A 22,996-nucleotide genomic window follows, 5' to 3' on the forward strand; every position below is an offset into this window, starting at 1 on the left:
CCCCCGTCAACAAGGAGAGGAGAGGAAGGTTTGGAGAGAATGATTCCAGGGAAACCTCCTGTCAAAATATTCCTGAATTTCCTTTAAATAAAACGTGTATTATTTGCAAAGAACGTATTAGATGCTGTAACACTTTGGAGATTTCCTCCATGATGACTGAGAATTGCTCAATGTTCAGTCCCGGGGGGTGCGTGGTCCCAGCGCGGAGCTGGGGGGGGGGGGGGGGGGGGGTGTGGTCCCAGTGCGGAGCTGGGGGTGGAGGGGGGGGTGTGTGGTCCCAGCGCGGAGCTGGGGGTGGGGGGGGGGTGTGTGGTCCCAGCACGGAGCTGGGGGGGTTGGGGGGGGGGGTGTGGTCCCAGCACGGAGCTGGGGGGGGCGGGGGTGTGGTCCCAGTACGGAGCTGAGGGTGCACAGTTCCAGCACGGAGCCAGGGGCGGGGGGGGGGCAGAGGGGTGCACAGTCCAGGCACGGAGCGGGGGGTGGGGGAGTGCCGGTGCACAGCGGGGGAGGTGCAGATGGGGGTCCCGGGATGGGAGGGGGAGGGGAGGTGCAGATGGGGGTCCCGGATGGGAGGGGGAGGGGAGGTGTGGATGGGGGTCCCGGGTGGGGGTCCTGGGTGGGAGGGGGAGGGGAGGTGCAGATGGGGGTCCCGGGTGGGGGTCCTGGGTGGGAGGGGGAGGGGAGGTGCGGATGGGGGTCCCGGGATGGGAGGGGGAGGGGGAGGGGAGGTGCGGATGGGGGTCCCGGGATGGGAGGGGGAGGGTGGGAGGGGAGGGGAGGTGTGGATGGGAGTCCCGGGTGGGAGAGGGAGGGGAGGTGCACTGCGGGGGGAGGTGTGGATGGGGGTCCCGGATGGCGGTCCCGGGATGGGAGGGGGAGGGGAGGTGCGGGTGGGGGTCCAGATGGGAGGGGGAGGGGAGGTGCAGACTCGACCCTGAGGGTCCATCTCCTGAGGATCTCGCAGCCGGAGTTCGGGTCATTTCCACACTCGGTATTTTGAGTAAATATCAACCAACAAACAAGAGGTTTATTAAATCAATAACTTTATCGCACAACAACACAGACAGAGGTGGCAAGGAACGGGTGGGGGGGGGGAAATGAGTGGAGGTGGGGGCAGGAGGTGGGGAGGGGGAGGTGTGGAGGGGGGAGGAGATGAGGGGGGAGGTGGGGAGGGGGAGGGGGGAGAGGAGATGAGGGGGGAGAGGAGATGAGGGGGGAGGTGGGGTGGGGGAGGGGAGAGAGGAGATGAGGGGGGAGTGGGGTGGGGGAGGGGGGAGAGGAGATGAGGGGGGTGGTGGGGTGGGGGAGGGGGGAGAGGAGATGAGGGGGGAGAGGAGATGAGGGGGAGGTGGGGTGGGGGAGGGGGGAGAGGAGATGAGGGGGGAGGTGGGGTGGGGGAGGGGGGAGAGGGAGATGAGGGGGGAGGTGGGGTGGGGGAGGGGGGAGAGGAGATGGGGGAGGTGGAGTGGGGGGAGAGGAGATGAGGGGGGAGGTGGGGTGGGGGAGAGGGGAGAGGAGATGAGGGGGGAGGTGTGGAGGGGGGAGAGGAGATGAGGGGGAGGTGAGGGGGCAGGAGGAGGTGGGGAGGTGTGGAGGGGGGAGAGGAGATGAGGGGGGCAGGAGGAGGTGGGGTGGGGAGCAAGGGTAATGGAGAAACATTCTAGTAAAATCAGCAGTAAAGAGTATTTACAAACTCAGATGAAGTGAAAAGCCCCTCATTCTATTCCAGTGTCACATTTGAATGAATTGCCCTTTTTTCAGCTTCTCATTTCCCCAGGGCAGCCACACATCGAGTCAGCGAGAGTGGAGAACAGTGTCCCCGGTATCACAACCTGGCTGCATGGAGATTCCTGGATTCAGACTGGAGTGAGGAACAATCCTCCTGTGGAGAGGGGAGGGGAGGATGCTCAGGGAATATTCAGAGTCAGTGAAGGGGAGCTGGGAACTTGAGGAATCCACACTCTGGGGTAATAATTCTGGGGCTTGGGAGGAGGATGCGTTCAGTAAATGCAGGTATCCCAGCAATGATGTGGTCTCAGCTCGAATGTAGGACTGGGAGTGCAAAGAACATTAAAAACTGACTGTAAATATATGTGAAGAGAAATATAGGCCCCTTACAGTCAGAAACGTGGGAAATTATAATGGGGAACAATGAAATGGCAGAAGAATTGAACATATTTTGGTTCTGTCTTCACAAAAGAGGACAAATAATTTCCCAGAAATGTTAGGGAACCAAGGGTCTAGTGAGAGGGAGGAATTGAAGAAAATCAGTATTAGTGAAAAATGGTGCGAGAGAAATTAATGGGGTTAAAGGCTGAAAAATCCCCAGGGCCGGATAATCTACATCCCAGAGCACTAAAGGAAGTGGTCCTGGAAATATTGGATGCATTGGTGGTCATCTTCCAAAATTCTATAGACTCTGGAGCAGTTCCTACAGATTGGAGGGTGGCAAATGTAACCTCACTATTTAAAAAAGGAGAGAGAGAAACAACAGAGAATTACAGACCAGTTAATCTAACATCCGTAATGGGGAAAATGCTAGAGTCTATTATAAAAGTCATGGTAACAGAACACTTGGAAAACATTAACGGGATTAGACACAGTCAGCATGGGTTTATGAAAGAGAAATCATACTACTGGAGTTTTTTGAGGATGTAACTAGTAGAATAGATAAGGGAGAACCAGTGGATGTGATGTATTTGGATTTCAAGAAGGCTTTTGATAAGGTCCCACATAAGAGGCCAGTGGGCAAAATTAAAGCACATGGGACTGGGGGTAATATACTGGCATGGACTGGGAATTAGTTGACAGACCGGAAACAGAGAGTGGGGATAAATGGGTCTTTTTCCAAGTGGCAGGCGGTGACTAGGGATCAGTGCTTGGGATCAGTGCTTGGACCCCACATATTCACAATGTATATAAATGACTTGGATGAGGGAGCCAGATGCAATGTTTCCAAGTTTGCTGATGACACGAAACTGGGTGGGGTTGTGAGTTGTGAGGAGGATGCAAGGAGGCTTCAGGGTGATTTGGACAAGTTGTGTGTGTGGGCAAACACATGGCAGATGCAGTATAATGTGGATAAATGTGAAGTTATACACTTCAGTGTGAAAAACAGAAAGGCAGAGTATTATTTAAATGGTGATACATTGGGAAATGTGGATGTACAAAGGGATCTGGGTGTCCTTGTACACCAGTCAGTGAAAGTAAACAGGCAGGTGCAGCAAGCAGTTAGGAAGGCAAATGGTCTGATAAAAGCAAAATCCTGTGGATGCTGGAAATCTGAAACAAAAACAGAAAATGCTGGAAAAACTCAGGTCTAACAGCATCTGTGGAGAGAAAAAGAGTTAACGTTTTGAGTCTGTATGACTTTTCAAATGGTACGTTGGCCTTCATTGCAAGAGGATTTGAGTTCAGAAGTAGGGATGTCTTACCGCAGTTATACAAGGCCTTGATGAGACCACACCTGGAGTATTATGTGCAGTTTTGGTCTCCCTACCCAAGAAAAGATATACTTGCCACAGAGGGAGTGCAGCGTAGGTTCACTAGGCTGATACCGGGGATGGCAGGCCTGTCCTAGGAGAGATTGGTTCGACTGGGTTTGTATTCACTCGAAGAATGAGAGGGGATCTGATTGAAGCGTATAAAATTCTAACAGGGCTATAGACAGACTGGAAGCAGGGAGGATGTTTCCCCTGGTTGGGGAGTCTAGAACCAGGCGCCACAGTCTCAGGATACAGGGCAGGCCATATGGGATTGAGATGAGGAAAATTTCTTCACTCAGAGGATGGTCAACCTATAGAATTCTCTACCACAGAAGCTGTGGAGGCCGGGTCACTGAGTATATTCAAGAAAGAAATTGATAATTTTTGGATATTAGGGCATCAAGGGTTATGGAGAGAAAGCGGGGAATATGGCGTTGAGGTAGAGGATCAGCCAGGATCATATTGAATGGCAGAGCAGGCTCGAAGGGCCGAATGGCCTACTCCTGTTCCTAGTTTCTATGTTTCCAATGGAAATTGTTGTGTGGGGAGATTGGCTGGAAGGACAGAGTCTGAAGAGAGGATGGAGACTGGGCAGTGGGGGGATAGGTTCATTGGTTCACACCAGGTGGTCCTGTGAAGAGATAGTGAGAGACCGCAGCAGGTTTGCGTGATGTGTGCGGCTGTCAGTGTTGTAGAGCCAGTGGCACAATCGCTGTCAGTCTGCAATGTGGAGAGACAGGCAGCAATCTTACACACACCAGGCAGTGTGCAACAAACACCACAGGAAGAGGCGGCTGCCCGGAAGAGGGGTGAATCCGAGGACCTCACAAGACAAGGACTGTCAGCCTTCGTTTCTTAACAACACAAAGCATCGTGTTGTCCTCCGTTCCACCTCCCCCAATCCCCCGAGAAGTTTGAGACTTTGTGTAAGGTTGGGACAAGGTCTGTCAGTCAGAATAGGAGGGGGGCAGAGAGAATGGAGAGGCAGGCAGGGGATGTGGAGCAGGGGCCAAGGGGGTTGGTTTGAAGATTTTATATTTGTTGAGATGTGTTGTAGATGGGAGTCTGTTGACTCTTCTATAACAAAGACTGACTCTCATCAGTTACAAGCGATGTCCATTGCGTTCTGTGCTGCTTACTAGAACGATTCAGAGTGAGTGTGAAATGGGAGCCCTGTGTTTTTGTGCTGTGAATCAGCCTGGAAGTCAGGGTTTGTGGTACAGAGTCAGCACTGTCAGGGGCTGCCCAATTCCTGGCTTGGGGTCAGCACAGAATGTGTTCCACAAAGCAGAAGGGGTTAGCTCAATGCTGAAGACTTGTGATTGTGAGTGCCCAGCGCACCTCAGCTCAGACTGCAAACTCTGTGCGATGCAGCGAGTGAGGTTAGTGCAGCTCCCACAGCAACAAGTAGCTTTAATAAAACAAAAAGGAAACATTCACGTTGACTTGATTAAAAAGTTTGTAACTAGTCCTGACTATTTGGAAGAAGAAGATTAGAATTAAGAGTCGAGTTTTACACAGAATCAAAATAAAACTAAAGTAACAAACAGAACGGAAGCTCCCTCTCACCCTCAGCAAAAGCCTCTGTGCCCTTACCCCCCAGTCTGAGTCAGGAGCTGTGTTCAATTGCAAAACTTCATCATACAGCCCGACTGAAAAGAAGGGACATTACAGACTGGGGCCCATCGGAGACAGACCGGGGCCCATCGCAGACAGACCGGGGTCCACTGCAGACAGACCAGGGCCCATCGCAGACAGACCAGGGCCCATCGCAGACAGACCGGGGCCCATTGCAGACAGACCAGGGCCCACTGCAGACAGACCAGGGCCCATCGCAGACAGACCAGGGCCCACTGCAGACAGACGAGGGGCCCATCGGAGACAGATGAGGGTCCATTGCAGACAGACGAGGGGCCCATTGCAGACAGACGAGGGGCCCATTGCAGACAGACGAGGGCCCATCGGAGACAGACGAGGGGCCCATCGGAGACAGACGAGGGGCCATTGCAGACAGACGAGGGGCCCATTGCAGACAGACGAGGGGCCCATTGCAGACAGACAAGGGGCCCATCGGAGACAGACGAGGGCCATTCTGTGTAAAAACTCTCTCCAAATCTTGACCAAAGAAACCGTGTATCGAGTTAAGTTCGCCAAAGTCTGACCAAGTTGGGTTGTCAAAAATCAGCCCCCGCATTCCCAAACATTCCCGAGGAGTTAGTTGCCTGAGGGCAGACTGTGTCCAGGCTCCGTGTCTCCCGGCTCCGTGTCTCCCGGCTCCGTGTCTCCTGGCTCCGTCTCTCCCTGCTCCGTGTCTCCCGGCTCCTTCTGATCCTCCGGTAATGCTGTTCATAAATAAGACAAGGTCAGGAACTGAGAATTACACACCCTGCCCCCAAAACACCCTCCAGAGAGACACTCATTCTCCCCACAGCTACACTCATTCTCCCCACAGCTACACTCATTCTCCCCGCCACAGCTACACTCATTCTCCCCACCACAGCTACACTCATTCTCCCCGCCACAGCTACACTCATTCTCCCCACCACGGCTACACTCATTCTCCCCACAGCTACACTCATTCTCCCCACCACAGCTACACCCATTCTCCCCACCACAGCTACACTCATTCTCCCCACCACAGCTACACTCATTCTCCCCACAGCAACACTCATTCTCCCCACAGCTACACTCATTCTCCCCACCACAGCTACACTCATTCTCCCCACCACAGCTACACTCATTCTCCCCACCACAGCTACACTCATTCTCCCCACCACAGCTACACTCATTCTCCCCACCACAGCTACACGCATTCTCCCCACCACAGCTACAGTCATTCTCCCCACAGCCACACTCATTCTCCCCACAGCTACACTCATTCTCCCCACCACAGCTACACTCATTCTCCCCACCACAGCTACACTCATTCTCCCCACAGCTACACTCATTCTCCCCGCCAGGGCTACACTCATTCTCCCCACAGCTACACTCATTCTCCCCACCACAGCTACACTCATTCTCCCCACCACAGCTACACTCATTCTCCCCACCACAGCTACACTCATTCTCCCCACCACAGCTACACTCATTCTCCCCACAGCTACACTCATTCTCCCCACCACAGCTACACTCATTCTCCCCACCACAGCTACACTCATTCTCCCCACCACAGCTACACTCATTCTCCCCACCACAGCTACACTCATTCTCCCCACCACAGCTACACTCATTCTCCCCACCACAGCTACACTCATTCTCCCCACCACAGCTACACTCATTCTCCCCACAGCTACACTCATTCTCCCCACAGCTACACTCATTCTCCCCACCACAGCTACACTCATTCTCCCCACCACAGCTACACTCATTCTCCCCACCACAGCTACACTCATTCTCCCCACAGCTACACTCATTCTCCCCACCACAGCTACACTCATTCTCCCCACCACAGCTACACTCATTCTCCCCACCACAGCTACACTCATTCTCCCCACAGCTACACTCATTCTCCCCACCACAGCTACACTCATTCTCCCCACCACAGCTACACTCATTCTCCCCACCACAGCTACACTCATTCTCCCCACCACAGCTACACTCATTCTCCCCACAGCTACACTCATTCTCCCCACCACAGCTACACTCATTCTCCCCACCACAGCTACACTCATTCTCCCCACAGCTACACTCATTCTCCCCACAGCTACACTCATTCTCCCCACCACAGCTACACTCATTCTCCCCACAGCTACACTCATTCTCCCCACCACAGCTACACTCATTCTCCCCACCACAGCTACACTCATTCTCCCCACAGCTACACTCATTCTCCCCACAGCTACACTCATTCTCCCCACAGCTACACTCATTCTCCCCACCACAGCTACACTCATTCTCCCCACCACAGCTACACTCATTCTCCCCACCACAGCTACACTCATTCTCCCCACAGCTACACTCATTCTCCCCACCACAGCTACACTCATTCTCCCCACAGCTACACTCATTCTCCCCACAGCTACACTCATTCTCCCCACCACAGCTACACTCATTCTCCCCACAGCTACACTCATTCTCCCCACAGCTACACTCATTCTCCCCACAGCTACACTCATTCTCCCCACAGCTACACCCATTCTCCCCACCACAGCTACACTCATTCTCCCCACCACAGCTACACTCATTCTCCCCACCACAGCTACACCCATTCTCCCCACCACAGCTACACTCATTCTCCCCACAGCTACACCCATTCTCCCCACCACAGCTACACTCATTCTCCCCACCACAGCTACACTCATTCTCCCCACCACAGCTACACTCATTCTCCCCACCACAGCTACACTCATTCTCCCCACAGCGACACTCATTCTCCCCACAGCTACACCCATTCTCCCCACCACAGCTACACTCATTCTCCCCACCACAGCTACACTCATTCTCCCCACCACAGCTACACTCATTCTCCCCACAGCTACACCCATTCTCCCCACCACAGCTACACTCATTCTCCCCACAGCTACACCCATTCTCCCCACCACAGCTACATTCATTCTCCCCACAGCTACACTCATTCTCCCCACCACAGCTACACTCATTCTCCCCACCACAGCTACATTCATTCTCCCAACCACAGCTACACTCATTCTCCCCACAGCTACACTCATTCTCCACACCACAGCTACATTCATTCTCCCAACCACAGCTACACTCATTCTCCCCACAGCTACACTCATTCTCCCCACAGCTACACTCATTCTCCCCACAGCTACACTCATTCTCCCCACCACAGCTACACCCATTCTCCCCACCACAGCTACACTCATTCTCCCCACCACAGCTACACCCATTCTCCCCACCACAGCTACACTCATTCTCCCCACCACAGCTACACTCATTCTCCCCACAGCTACACTCATTCTCCCCACCACAGCTACACTCATTCTCCCCACCACAGCTACACTCATTCTCCCCACCACAGCTACACTCATTCTCCCCACCACAGCTACACTCATTCTCCCCACAGCTACACTCATTCTCCCCGCCACAGCTACACTCATTCTCCCCACCACAGCTACACTCATTCTCCCCACAGCTACACTCATTCTCCCCACCACAGCTACACTCATTCTCCCACAGCTACACTCATTCTCCCTACCACAGCTACATTCATTCTCCCAACCACAGCTACACTCATTCTCCCCACAGCTACACTCATTCTCCCCACCACAGCTACACCCATTCTCCCCACCACAGCTACACTCATTCTCCCCACCACAGCTACACCCATTCTCCCCACCACAGCTACACTCATTCTCCCCACCACAGCTACACTCATTCTCCCCACCACAGCTACACTCATTCTCCCCACAGCCACACTCATTCTCCCCACAGCTACACTCATTCTCCCCACCACAGCTACACTCATTCTCCCCAACACAGCTACACTCATTCTCCCCACCACAGCTACACTCATTCTCCCCACAGCTACACTCATTCTCCCCACAGCTACACTCATTCTCCCCACCACAGCTACACTCATTCTCCCCACCACAGCTACACTCATTCTCCCCACCACAGCTACACTCATTCTCCCCACAGCTACACTCATTCTCCCCACCACAGCTACACTCATTCTCCCCACAGCTACACTCATTCTCCCCACCACAGCTACACTCATTCTCCCCACAGCTACACTCATTCTCCCCGCCACAGCTACACTCATTCTCCCCACAGCTACACTCATTCTCCCCACCACAGCTACACTCATTCTCCCCACCACAGCTACACTCATTCTCCCCACCACAGCTACACTCATTCTCCCCACCACAGCTACACTCATTCTCCCCACCACAGCTACACTCATTCTCCCCACCACAGCTACACTCATTCTCCCCACCACAGCTACACTCATTCTCCCCACCACAGCTACACTCATTCTCCCCACAGCTACACTCATTCTCCCCACCACAGCTACACTCATTCTCCCCACCACAGCTACACTCATTCTCCCCACCACAGCTACACTCATTCTCCCCACCACAGCTACACTCATTCTCCCCACCACAGCTACACTCATTCTCCCCACCACAGCTACACTCATTCTCCCCACCACAGCTACACTCATTCTCCCCACCACAGCTACACTCATTCTCCCCACCACAGCTACACCCATTCTCCCCACCACAGCTACACTCATTCTCCCCACCACAGCTACACTCATTCTCCCCACAGCTACACCCATTCTCCCCACCACAGCTACACTCATTCTCCCCACCACAGCTACACTCATTCTCCCCACCACAGCTACACTCATTCTCCCCACCACAGCTACACTCATTCTCCCCATCACAGTAACACCCATTCTCCCCATCACAGCTACACTCATTCTCCCCTCCACAGCTACACTCATTCTCCCCACAGCTACACTCATTCTCCCCACCACAGCTACACTCATTCTCCCCACCACAGCTACACTCATTCTCCCCACCACAGCTACACTCATTCTCCCCACCACAGCTACACTCATTCTCCCCACCACAGCTACACTCATTCTCCCCACCACAGCTACACTCATTCTCCCCACCACAGCTACACTCATTCTCCCCACAGCTACACTCATTCTCCCCACCACAGCTACACTCATTCTCCCCACCACAGCTACACTCATTCTCCCCACCACAGCTACACTCATTCTCCCCACAGCTACACTCATTCTCCCCACCACAGCTACACTCATTCTCCCCACCACAGCTACACTCATTCTCCCCACCACAGCTACACTCATTCTCCCCACCACAGCTACACTCATTCTCCCCACCACAGCTACACCCATTCTCCCCACCACAGCTACACTCATTCTCCCCACCACAGCTACACTCATTCTCCCCACAGCTACACCCATTCTCCCCACCACAGCTACACTCATTCTCCCCACCACAGCTACACTCATTCTCCCCACCACAGCTACACTCATTCTCCCCACCACAGCTACACTCATTCTCCCCATCACAGTAACACCCATTCTCCCCATCACAGCTACACTCATTCTCCCCATCACAGCTACACTCATTCTCCCCTCCACAGCTACACTCATTCTCCCCACAGCTACACTCATTCTCCCCACCACAGCTACACTCATTCTCCCCACCACAGCTACACTCATTCTCCCCACAGCTACACTCATTCTCCCCACAGCTACACTCATTCTCCCCACCACAGCTACACTCATTCTCCCCACCACAGCTACACTCATTCTCCCCACCACAGCTACACTCATTCTCCCCACAGCTACACTCATTCTCCCCACCACAGCTACACTCATTCTCCCCACAGCTACACTCATTCTCCCCACCACAGCTACACTCATTCTCCCCACAGCTACACTCATTCTCCCCGCCACAGCTACACTCATTCTCCCCGCCACAGCTACACTCATTCTCCCCACAGCTACACTCATTCTCCCCACCACAGCTACACTCATTCTCCCCACCACAGCTACACTCATTCTCCCCACCACAGCTACACTCATTCTCCCCACCACAGCTACACTCATTCTCCCCACCACAGCTACACTCATTCTCCCCACCACAGCTACACTCATTCTCCCCACCACAGCTACACTCATTCTCCCACACAGCTACACTCATTCTCCCCACCACAGCTACACTCATTCTCCCCACCACAGCTACACTCATTCTCCCCACCACAGCTACACTCATTCTCCCCACCACAGCTACACTCATTCTCCCCACAGCTACACTCATTCTCCCCACCACAGCTACACTCATTCTCCCCACCACAGCTACACTCATTCTCCCCACCACAGCTACACTCATTCTCCCCACCACAGCTACACTCATTCTCCCCACCACAGCTACACCCATTCTCCCCACCACAGCTACACTCATTCTCCCCACCACAGCTACACTCATTCTCCCCACAGCTATACCCATTCTCCCCACCACAGCTACACTCATTCTCCCCACCACAGCTACACTCATTCTCCCCACCACAGCTACACTCATTCTCCCCACCACAGCTACACTCATTCTCCCCATCACAGTAACACCCATTCTCCCCATCACAGCTACACTCATTCTCCCCTCCACAGCTACACTCATTCTCCCCACAGCTACACTCATTCTCCCCACAGCTACACTCATTCTCCCCACCACAGCTACACTCATTCTCCCCACACCCCTTAATTCCCGTCTCACACCCATTCAATTAACTCTCATCCCTCACTCAAATGACCATCCTTCACATGACCCCCTCACTGCCTTTCCCCTTCATTTCACCCCTCCCTCTCTCTCTCACTCCTCCCTCCCCCCTCCCATCCCCCTCCCCTTCCCTTCTCCCTCCCATCCCCCTCCCTTCCCCCTCCCATCCCCCTCCCTCCCCCTCACCTCTCTCCCTCTCCCTCCTCACCCCTCCCTCCCTCCTTCCCCTCCCTCAACCCTCACCCAACCTCTCCCCTCATCCTGCTCTCTCCCCTTCACTTTCCCTCTCCCCCTCATTTCACCCTCACCTCTCCCTATCCCCCTCACCCGCTCTCTCCCCTCAACCTGCTCTCTCCCCCTCCCTCTCCCTCTCTCCCTCACCCTCCCTCTCCCCCTCATCTCACCCTCGCCCCTTCCTCTCCCCCTCTCCCTCCCTCCCCCTCACCCTGCTCTCTCCCCTTCACCCCTTCCTCTCCCCCTTACCTCACTCTCTCTCCCTCCTTCACCCCTTCCTTTCTCCCAATTCCCTCTGTCCTTCATGTCTCCCTCTTCCCCCATCCCTCTCCCCCCACCTCACTTCCCCTCCAATTTCCTTTCCCCCCCTTACCTTCCTCTCTCCATCACCGCTCTGCCCCTCAACCCACTTCTACCCTCCGCACCGTCTGCTCCTTTCCCCTTCCCAACCCAATGTACCTGGCTCACTTTCCATCTGGGCCCTGTCTCCAGGATGGGGAATGATCTCCTCTCCCTCTCCGCTCTGCTCGGGGATGAGGAACTCCTCAGGAGGCCAGCGCAACTCCCCACTCTCCACCTCACTGACATCGGTCGGCTCCACTACAATGGACGGCAGACGGTCCTTGAGTTTGCACTGACCCTCATAGGAATCACAGGGATCGGGGAAGATCTAGGAGAGCGGGATAGGGAGAGATGGTGCAAGAGAGGAGGGGTGGGGGGGGGAGGGAAGGAGAGAAGGTGCAAAGGATAGATGAGATGGAGAGAGAGGAGGGAATAGAGAGATGGAGGATAAAGGGAGAGAATAAAAGGGAGAGATGGAGGAGATGGGGAGAGAGAGAGGAGAGAAGCCCATTAGTGAAAATCATTTGCCAGTTACACGTCCATTCTACAAGTTTGTTGACTCCTCGTCTTTTAGATGAGATGCTAAACCCAGGTTTATTGGATCTGGGGGGGCCTCGATGGATAGGTCTCAGCTGGAAAGCCCCAGGTTCAAGTCCTACTCCAGGACTTGTTGGCTGTGGTGCAGTCAAACCAGTGGGTTTTCCACCAAAGCCAAACATGGTGGTCAATATGAAAATGATGAAGCAGTATTGTGCCGACCCATGTAACATGGGGGAAATGTGGAAGAGAAAGCAGCTAGCTAAATGCAGATTTATACTGGCAGTTCACAACAATGCCCCACCCCAGCTAGGATGCCACATACCCCCACTTCACCCCCACCACAACTTTCTCAATTCCCCCCATGCTCCCCCGAGTTATCCCAAAAAGAAGTTCAGGGCTGGGTTATCCAGAGCACAGTGAGCACAGGAGGGGACAGGTCAGCTGCAAATGGAGACGTGGGAAAGGATTGATGCTTAGGGAGGTTACACAGACACATTCAATGGTCAAACAATCGAAGAAGAACGGAGAGAGTTTTACAGGGAAGTTAGATGCTGGAAGGAAGCCAGTCCTGTCAAGCTGTCCATGCCAACATCTATTCTCCACATGAACTGTCCAAACCAGAGCAAGAGATAACAGAAATAAGGTGTGAAAATAGAAGGGGTGTTTATCAGTCTAGCTTCGGTGTGAGTACAGCACCAGACATGTTGTACGCAGGGTATCGGACTATAAGGAGCAGGCGGGGTAGCTGTGTTATCAGGGATGCTGAAGTCTGACATGGATCTAAATTAAACCCTGGATGGAAAAAGCAAGGAGAGGAATTCAATGTATTCTCTTGTTGCAGATGTTACCATAGCAACTCTCAATTTTAAACTTTCTGACAACTATGAGACAGAACACATGTTTCCTGCTTCATTGACCAAGAGCAGAGTGGGTTCCCCAGCGAGATCGCATGGCTGAAATAGGGGATAGGTTGACCTGGGTTATCTATCTGAGCTTCTGACTCTCAGGACACTACGTAGATGTACGTGCGTGGGGAGCAGGTGTAATGTAACTAAATGTGTAGGTGACTGAGGATTGTGTGTACTGTTAACTGGATGTGTAGGTACATGGGGAGTGTGTGTACACTGTAACTGGATGTGTAGGTGCATGGGGAGTGTGTACACTGTAACTGGATGTGTAGGTACATGGGGAGTGTGTGTACACTGTAACTGGATGTGTAGGTACATGGGGAGTGTGTGTACACTGTAACTGGATGTGTAGGTACATGGGGAGTGTGTGTACACTGTAACTGGATGTGTAGGTACATGGGGAGTGTGTGTACACTGTAACTGGATGTGTAGGTACATGGGGAGTGTGTGCTGTAACTGGATGTGTAGGTACATGGGGAGTGTGTGTACACTGTAACTTGATGTGTACATGCATGGGGAGTGTGTGTACACTGTAACTGGATGTGTAGGTACATGGGGAGTGTGTACACTGTAACTGGATGTGTAGGTGCATGGGGAGTGTGTACACTGTAACTAGATGTGTAGATGAATGGGGAGTGTGAGTACACTGTAACTGGATGTGTAGGTGCATGGGGAGTGTGTATACTGTAACTGGATGTGTAGGTACATGGGGAGTGTGTGTACACTGTAACTGGATGTGTAGGTACATGGGGAGTGTGTGTACACTGTAACTGGATGTGTAGGTACATGGGGAGTGTGTGTGCACTGTAACTGGATGTGTAGGTACATGAGGAGTGTGTGTGCACTGTAACTGGATGTGTAGGTACATGGGGAGTGTGTGTACACTGTAACTGGATGTGTAGGTGCATGGGGAGTGTGTGTACACTGTAACTGGATGTGTAGGTGCATGGGGAGTGTGTGCTGTAACTGGATGTGTAGGTGCATGGGGAGTGTGTGTACACTGTAACTGGATGTGTAGGTACATGGGGAGTGTGTGTACACTGTAACTGGATGTGTAGGTACATGAGGAGTGTGTGTGCACTGTAACTGGATGTGTAGGTACATAGGGAGTGTGTGTACACTGTAAGTGGATGTGTAGGTACATGAGGAGTGTGTGTGCACTGTAACTGGATGTGTAGGTACATGGGGAGTGTGTGTAAACTGTAACTGGTTGTGTAGGTACATGGGGAGTGTGTGTACACTGTAACTGGATGTGTAGGTACATGAGGAGTGTGTGTGCACTGTAACTGGATGTGTAGGTACATGGGGAGTGTGTGTACACTGTAACTGGATGTGTAGGTACATGAGGAGTGTGTGTGCTGTAACTGGATGTGTAGGTACATGGGGAGTGTGTGTACACTGTAACTGGATGTGTAGGTACATGGGGAGTGTGTGTGCTGTAACTGGATGTGTAGGTACATGGGGAGTGTGTGTACACTGTAACTGGATGTGTAGATGAATGGGGAGTGTGTGCTGTAACTGGATGTGTAGGTACATGGGGAGTGTGTGTGCTGTAACTGGATGTGTAGGTACATGGGGAGTGTGTGTACACTGTAACTGGATGTGTAGGTACATGGGGAGTGTGTGCTGTAACTGGATGTGTAGGTACATGGGGAGTGTGTGCTGTAACTGGATGTGTAGGTGCATGGGGAGTGTGTGTGCTGTAACTGGATGTGTAGGTACATGGGGAGTGTGTGTGCTGTAACTGGATGTGTAGGTACATGGGGAGTGTGTGTGCTGTAACTGGATGTGTAGGTGCATGGGGAGTGTGTACACTGTAACTGGATGTGTAGGTACATGGGGAGTGTGTGTGCTGTAACTGGATGTGTAGGTACATGGGGAGTGTGTACACTGTAACTGGATGTGTAGATGAATGGGGAGTGTGTGTACACTGTAACTGGATGTGTAGGTACATGGGGAGTGTGTACACTATAACTGGATGTGTAGGTGCATGGGGAGTGTGTACACTATAACTGGATGTGTAGGTGCATGGGGAGCGTGTGTACACTGTAACTGGATGTGTAGGTACATGGGGAGTGTGTGTGCACTGTAACTGGATGTGTAGGTGCATGGGGAGTGTGTGTGCACTGTAACTGGATGTGTAGGTACATGGGGAGTGTGTACACTGTAACTAGATGTGTAGGTGCCTGAGGAGTGTGTGTACACTGTAACTGGATGTGTAGGTACATGGGGAGTGTGTGTACACTGTAACTGGATGTGTAGGCACATGGGGAGTGTGTGTACACTGTAACTGGATGTGTAGGTGCATGGGGAGTGTGTGCTGTAACTGGATGTGTAGGTGCATGGGGAGTGTGTGCTGTAACTGGATGTGTAGGTGCATGGGGAGTGTGTGCTGTAACTGGATGTGTAGATGCATGGGGAGTGTGTACACTGTAACTGGATGTGTAGGTACATGGGGAGTGTGTGCTGTAACTGGATGTGTAGGTACATGGGGAGTGTGTGTACACTGTAACTGGATGTGTAGGTACATGGGGAGTGTGTGTACACTGTAACTGGATGTGTTGGTGCATGGGGAGTGTGTACACTGTAACTGGATGTGTAGATGAATGGGGAGTGTGTACACTGTAACTGGATGTGTAGGTGCATGGGGTGTGTGTGTACACTGTAACTGGATGTGTAGGTACATGGGGAGTGTGTGTACACTGTAACTGGATGTGTAGGTACATGGGGAGTGTGTGTACACTGTAACTGGATGTGTAGGTACATGGGGAGTGTGTGTGCTGTAACTGGATGTGTAGGTACATGAGGAGTGTGTGTACACTGTAACTGGATGTGTAGGTACATGGGGAGTGTGTGTACACTGTAACTGGATGTGTAGGTGCATGGGGAGTGTGTACACTGTAACTGGATGTGTAGGTACATGGGGAGTGTGTGCTGTAACTGGATGTGTAGGTACATGGGGAGTGTGTGTACACTGTAACTGGATGTGTAGGTACATGGGGAGTGTGTGTACACTGTAACTGGATGTGTTGGTGCATGGGGAGTGTGTACACTGTAACTGGATGTGTAGATGAATGGGGAGTGTGTACACTGTAACTGGATGTGTAGGTGCATGGGGTGTGTGTGTACACTGTAACTGGATGTGTAGGTACATGGGGAGTGTGTGTACACTGTAACTGGATGTGTAGGTACATGGGGAGTGTGTGTACACTGTAACTGGATGTGTAGGTACATGGGGAGTGTGTGTGCTGTAACTGGATGTGTAGGTACATGACGAGTGTGTGTACACTGTAACTGGATGTGTAGGTACATGGGGAGTGTGTGTACACTGTAACTGGATGTGTAGGTACATGGGGAGTGTGTGTACACTGTAACTGGATGTGTAGGTACATGGGGAGTGTGTGCTGTAACTGGATGTGTAGGTACATGGGGAGTGTGTGTGTACTGTAACTGGATGTGTAGGTGCGTGGGGAGTGTGTGCTGTAACTGGATGTGTAGGTACATGGGGAGTGTGTGTGTACTGTAACTGGATGTGTAGGTACATGGGGAGTGTGTGTACACTGTAACTGGATGTGTAGGTACATGGGGAGTGTGTGTACACTGTAACTGGATGTGTAGGTACATGGGGAGTGTGTGCTGTAACTGGATGTGTAGGTACATGGGGAGTGTGTGTGTACTGTAACTGGATGTGTAGGTGCGTGGGGAGTGTGTGCTGTAACTGGATGTGTAGGTACATGGGGAGTGTGTGTGTACTGTAACTGGATGTGTAGGTACATGGGGAGTGTGTGTGCTGTAACTGGATGTGTAGGTACATGGGGAGTGTGTGTGCTGTAACTGGACGTGTAGGTACATGGGGAGTGTGTACACTGTAACTGGATGTGTAGGTACGTAGGGAGTGTGTACACTGTAACTGGATGTGTAGGTGCATGGGGAGTGTGTGTACACTGTAACTGGATGTGTAGGTACGTAGGGAGTGTGTACACTGTAACTGGATGTGTAGGTGCATGGGGAGTGTGTGTACACTGTAACTGGATGTGTAGGTACATGGGGAGTGTGTACACTGTAACTGGATGTGTAGGCACATGGGGAGTGTGTACACTGTAACTGGATGTGTAGGTACGTAGGGAGTGTGTACACTGTAACTAGATGTGTAGGTACATGGAGAGTGTGTGTACACTGTAACTGGATGTGTAGGTACATGGGGAGTGTGTACACTGTAACTGGATGTGTAGGCACATGGGGAGTGTGTACACTAAGTGGGTCTGTGGCTCCCTTTCTGTCTGCCAGTTTTGTAAAGAAGAGTTTGTATTTGTGGGACCCCCCTCACCCCACTCTCCCCGATTCTCCTCTGGGTAAAGGCTGCAAGGGCCTGGCTTTGACACCCTGCTTTGTACAGTGAGCTGTTCTCAGTGTTGTTGGGGTGTGTGGGGGTGGGTACAGGACCCACAGTCTGTCCTGGTGCACTGAGGTTGGAGGGGAGCCTCCTAGGGCCACAGTCCCTCCAGGGAGAGGTTGGGTACAGGACCCACAGTCTCAGTCTTCCTGGGATTGGGGTGGCAACAGAACCCACAACCCTTCTCAGGTGTGGTGGGACAGGTGGGGGTAGTCGTTGGGGTACAGGACCCAAAGTCTCTCCCGGGACAGGTGGTACAAGACTTAGGAGTACATCAGGAATGATCCAGGAGTACATCAGGAATGATCCAGGAGTACATCAGGAGGGATCCAGGAGTACATCAGGAATGATCCCCGAGTACATCAGGAATGATCCAGGAGTACGTCAGGAATGATCCAGGAGTACATCAGGAATGATCCAGGAGTACGTCGGGAATAAGACCATAAGACCATAAGAGCAGAAATTAGGCCATTTGGCCCATCGAGTCTGCTCCACCATTCAATCATGGCTGATAAGTTTCTCAACCCCATTCTCCCGCCTTCTCCCCGTAACCTTTGATCCCCTTACCAATCAAGAACCTATCCATCTCGGTCTTAAATACACTCAATGACCTGGCCTCCACAGCCTTCTGTGGCAATGAATTCCATAGATTCACCACTCTCTGGCTAAAGAAGTTTCTCCTCATCTCTCTTCTAAAAGGTCTTCCCTTCACTCTGAGGCTGTGCCCTCGGGTCCTAGTCTCTCCTAATAATGGAAACATCCTCCCCACGTCCACTCTATCCAGGCCTTTCAGTATTCTGTAAGTTTCAATCAGATCCCCCCTCATCCTTCTAAACTCCATCGAGTATAGACCCAGTGTCCTCAAACATTCCTCATATGTTAAGCCTTTTATTCCTGGGATCATTCTCGTGAACCTCCTCTGGACCCTCTCCAGGGCCAGCACATCCTTCCTGAGATACAGGGCCCAAAATTGCTCACAATATTCTAAATGTGGTCTGACCAGAGCCTTATAAAGCCTCAGCAGCACACCCCTGCTTTTATATTCTAGTCCTTTCGAAATAAATGCCAACATTGCATTTGCCTTCCTAACTACCGACTCAACCTGCAAGTTAACCTTAAGAGAATCCTGGACTAGGACTCCCAAGTCCCTTTGCACTCCAGATTTCTGAATTCTCTCCCCATTTAGAAAATAGTCTATGCCTCTATTCTTCCTACCAAAGTGCATGACCTCACACTTCCCCACGTTATATTCCATCTGCCACTTCTTTGCCCATTCTCCTAACCTGTCCAAATCCTTCTGCAGCCTCCCCGCCTCCTCAATACTACCTGTCCCTCCACCTATCTTTGTATCATCTGTAAACTTAGCCAGGATGCCCTCAGTTCCTTCATCTAGATCATTAATGTATAAAGTGAAAAGTTGTGGTCCCAACACTGACTCCTGCGGAACTCCACTAGTCACCGGCCGCCATCCTGAGAAGGACCCCCTTATCCCCACTCTCTGCCTCCTGCCAGACAGCCAATCTTCTATCCATGCTAGTACCTTGCTTCTAACACCATGGGCTCTTATCTTACTGAGCAGCCTCCTGTGCGGCACATTGACAAAGGCCTTCTGGAAGTCCAAGTAGATAACATCCATTGGCTCTCCTTTGTCTAACCTACTCATTACCTCCTCAAAGAATTCTAACAGATTTGTCAGGCATGACCTCCCCTTGATGAAACCATGCTGACTTTGCCCGATTTTACCATGCACTTCCAAGTATTCTGAAATCTCATCCTTAATAATGGACTCTAAAATCTTACCAACGACCGAGGTCAGGCTCATCGGGCTGTAATTTCCCGTCTTTTGCCTCACTCCCTTCTTAAACAGGGGGGTTACATTAGCGATTTTCCAGTCCTCTGGGACCCTCCCTGACTCCAGTGATTCCTGAAAGATCACCACTAACGCCTCCACTATCTCTTCAGCTATCTCCTTCAGAACTCTGGGGTGTAATCCATCTGGTCCAGGTGATTTATCCACCTTCAGACCTTTCAGTTTTCCTGAATGATCCAGGAGTACATCAGCCCATGGAGTCTACTAGCTAACTATACTACTAGCTAACTATACTACTAGCTAACTATACTACTATACTACTAGCGAACTATACTACTAGCTGACTATAGTAGACGGAACTGGGTTGTCAGTCAGAATGCCAGAGAAGGAGACCATTCAGTCCATCGTGTCCACTAGCTGATAGCCCGTGCTGGATGGAAATGGCTCTCCAACAATCTGTTTGAATTTGTTCCACAAACAAAATGAGGCTTTTTGTGATTTGTCAGGACCCCAGATTCAACAAATTATTTATCGTCAGACTCGAGGAATCAAAAACCCATTTTGAAACTGGGAGGAAAGGAGCCCAAACTGTTCCCCTCTCCCCCACCCCTCAAATTGTTCCCCTCTCCCCCGCCCCCCAAACTGTTCCCCTCTCCCCCATCCCCCCCAAACTGTTCCCCTCTCCTCCACCCCCCCAAAACTGTTCCCCTCTCCCCCCCCCAAACTGTTCCCCTCTCCCCCACCCCCCCAAACTGTTCCCCTCTCCCCCCCCAAACTGTTCCCCTCTCCCCCACCCCCCCAAACTGTTCCCCTCTCACCCACCCCCCCAAACTGTTCCCCTCTCCCACCCGCCCAAACTGTTCCCCTCTCCCCCACCCCCCCAAACTGTTCCCCTCTCCCACCCCCCCAAACTGTTCCCCTCTCCCCCACCCCCCCCAAACTGTTCCCCTCTCCCCCCCAAACTGTTCCCCTCTCCCCCCCCAAACTGTTCCCCTCTCCCACCCCCCCAAACTGTTCCCCTCTCCCCCACCCCCCCAAACTGTTCCCCTCTCCCCCCCAAACTGTTCCCCTCCCCCCCCCAAACTGTTCCCCTCTCCCCCCCCCCAAACTGTTCCCCTCTCCCCCCCAAACTGTTCCCCTCTCCCCCCCACAAACTGTTCCCCTCTCCCCCCCAAACTGTTCCCCTCTCCCCCCCAAACTGTTCCCCTCTCCCCCCCAAACTGTTCCCCTCTCCCCCCCACAAACTGTTCCCCTCTCCCCCCCTCCAAACTGTTCCCCTCTCCCCCCCCCCACCAAACTGAGGGATCTGGGTGTCCTAGTGCATGAATCTCTAAAGGTTAGTATACAGGAACAGCAGGGAATTAGGAAAGCTAATGGAATGTTATTTATTGTGAGGGGAATTGATTACAAAAGTAGGGAGGTTATACTTCAGTTATACAGGGCACTGGTGAGACCCCCAACCCCCGATTCACCCAACCCCCGATTCACCCAACCCCCGATTCACCCAACCCCCGATTCACCCAACCCCCGATTCACCCAACCCCCGATTCACCCCGAATCCCCAATTGCCCTGCCACTTCCCGATTTCTCCCCACACTCCCCAATTCCCCACATTTCCCGATTCCTGATCCACTCCCCGATTCCCCACACTCGCTGATTCCCCTCCCACCTCCGATACCTTGTACCCCCCAATTCCACCTAACTCCCCGATTCCCCCCCACTCCCCGATTCCCCCCCCGATTCCCCCCCCACTCCCCAATTCCCCCCCACTCCCCGATTCCCCCCCCACTCCCCGATTCTCCCCCCACTCCCCGATTCCCCCCCCACTCCCCGATTCCCCCCCACTCCCCGATTCCCCCCCCACTCTCCGATTCCCCCCCCACTCTCCGATTCCTCCCCCACTCCCCGATTCCCCCCCCACTCCCCGATTCCCCCCCACTCCCCGATTCCCCCCCCACTCTCCGATTCCCCCCCCACTCCCCGATTCCTCCCCCACTCCCCGATTCCCCCCCCACTCCCCGATTCCCCCCCACTCCCCGATTCCCCCCCCGATTCCCCCCCACTCCCCAATTCCCCCCCACTCCCCGATTCCCCCCCCACTCCCCGATTCTCCCCCCACTCCCCGATTCCCCCCCCACTCCCCGATTCCCCCCCACTCCCCGATTCCCCCCCCACTCCCCGATTCCCCCCCCACTCTCCGATTCCCCCCCCACTCTCCGATTCCTCCCCCACTCCCCGATTCCCCCCCCACTCCCCGATTCCCCCCCACTCCCCGATTCCCCCCGATCCCCCCCCACTCCCCGATTCCCCCCCCCACTCCCCGATTCCCCCCCCACTCCCCGATTCCCCCCGATTCCCCCCCACTCCCCGATTCCCCCCCCACTCCCCGATTCCCCCCCCACTCCCCGATTCCCCCCCACTCCCCGATTCCCCCCGATTCCCCCCCACTCCCCGATTCCCCCCCCACTCCCCGATTCCCCCCCACTCCCCGATTCCTACTCCCGTGCTCCTTCCCCGCTCCTTCTCGCTGCTCCATTGTGTCTCTGTCCTGCTGCCCCCCCTCCATTGCCGAGGGGGTTCGAGGCGGGACCCTCATACCTGGAATGGAAGTCTGTTCTCATCATGTTTGAGACCCATTTCCTCAGCCGACGCTTTACAGCTGTTGATCATCACATCTGTCATGGTGCAGTTTTGGGTCCCAGTTTTCTAAGAATGAGAGATGAGGAAAAGATCCATGACTGAACCACAAAGTGACCCCTTCATTGTCCATCTCCCTCCCTTCACCCTCAGCCCTCATCATGCTGCTGTTCGCCAACTCACTGGACACTCGCCCCTTCTCGCCCCCAACTCCCTGACCTCCACCCTCCTCTCAGCTCCAGTCCCGTCTCCTCCAGATTCAGCCTCCCACCCCACCCTAATCTCCAGCCCACTGTCTGCACATCCCATTTCCTGCCCTGCCCACAGCCCCCACGCCAACCCCTTGGACTCACTGTCCACCAGACCACCTCAGTCTCACATTCTGACAGACCCCAGCCCCACAGTAATCTTTGCCCGAAACTCTG

General features: G+C 53.1%; 1 protein-coding gene across 1 annotated transcript; it reads right to left on the reverse strand.

Annotated features, from left to right (window-relative positions):
* Positions 1-4,788: 4,788 nt before the first annotated feature.
* On the reverse strand, positions 4,789-22,736 carry lbh (LBH regulator of WNT signaling pathway). Its single transcript, XM_078538066.1, has 3 exons — positions 22,533-22,736; positions 12,401-12,611; positions 4,789-5,827 (listed from the first exon to the last, which is right to left on the reverse strand). The coding sequence occupies exons 1-3, from the start codon at positions 22,614-22,616 to the stop codon at positions 5,700-5,702; spliced, it is 423 nt and encodes a 140-aa protein (XP_078394192.1). The 5' UTR covers positions 22,617-22,736; the 3' UTR covers positions 4,789-5,699.
* Positions 22,737-22,996: the final 260 nt, after the last annotated feature.

Source organism: Cetorhinus maximus, unplaced genomic scaffold (assembly GCF_964194155.1).
Source record: "Cetorhinus maximus unplaced genomic scaffold, sCetMax3.hap1.1 HAP1_SCAFFOLD_3769, whole genome shotgun sequence".
NCBI classification, from domain to species: domain Eukaryota; kingdom Metazoa; phylum Chordata; class Chondrichthyes; order Lamniformes; family Cetorhinidae; genus Cetorhinus; species Cetorhinus maximus.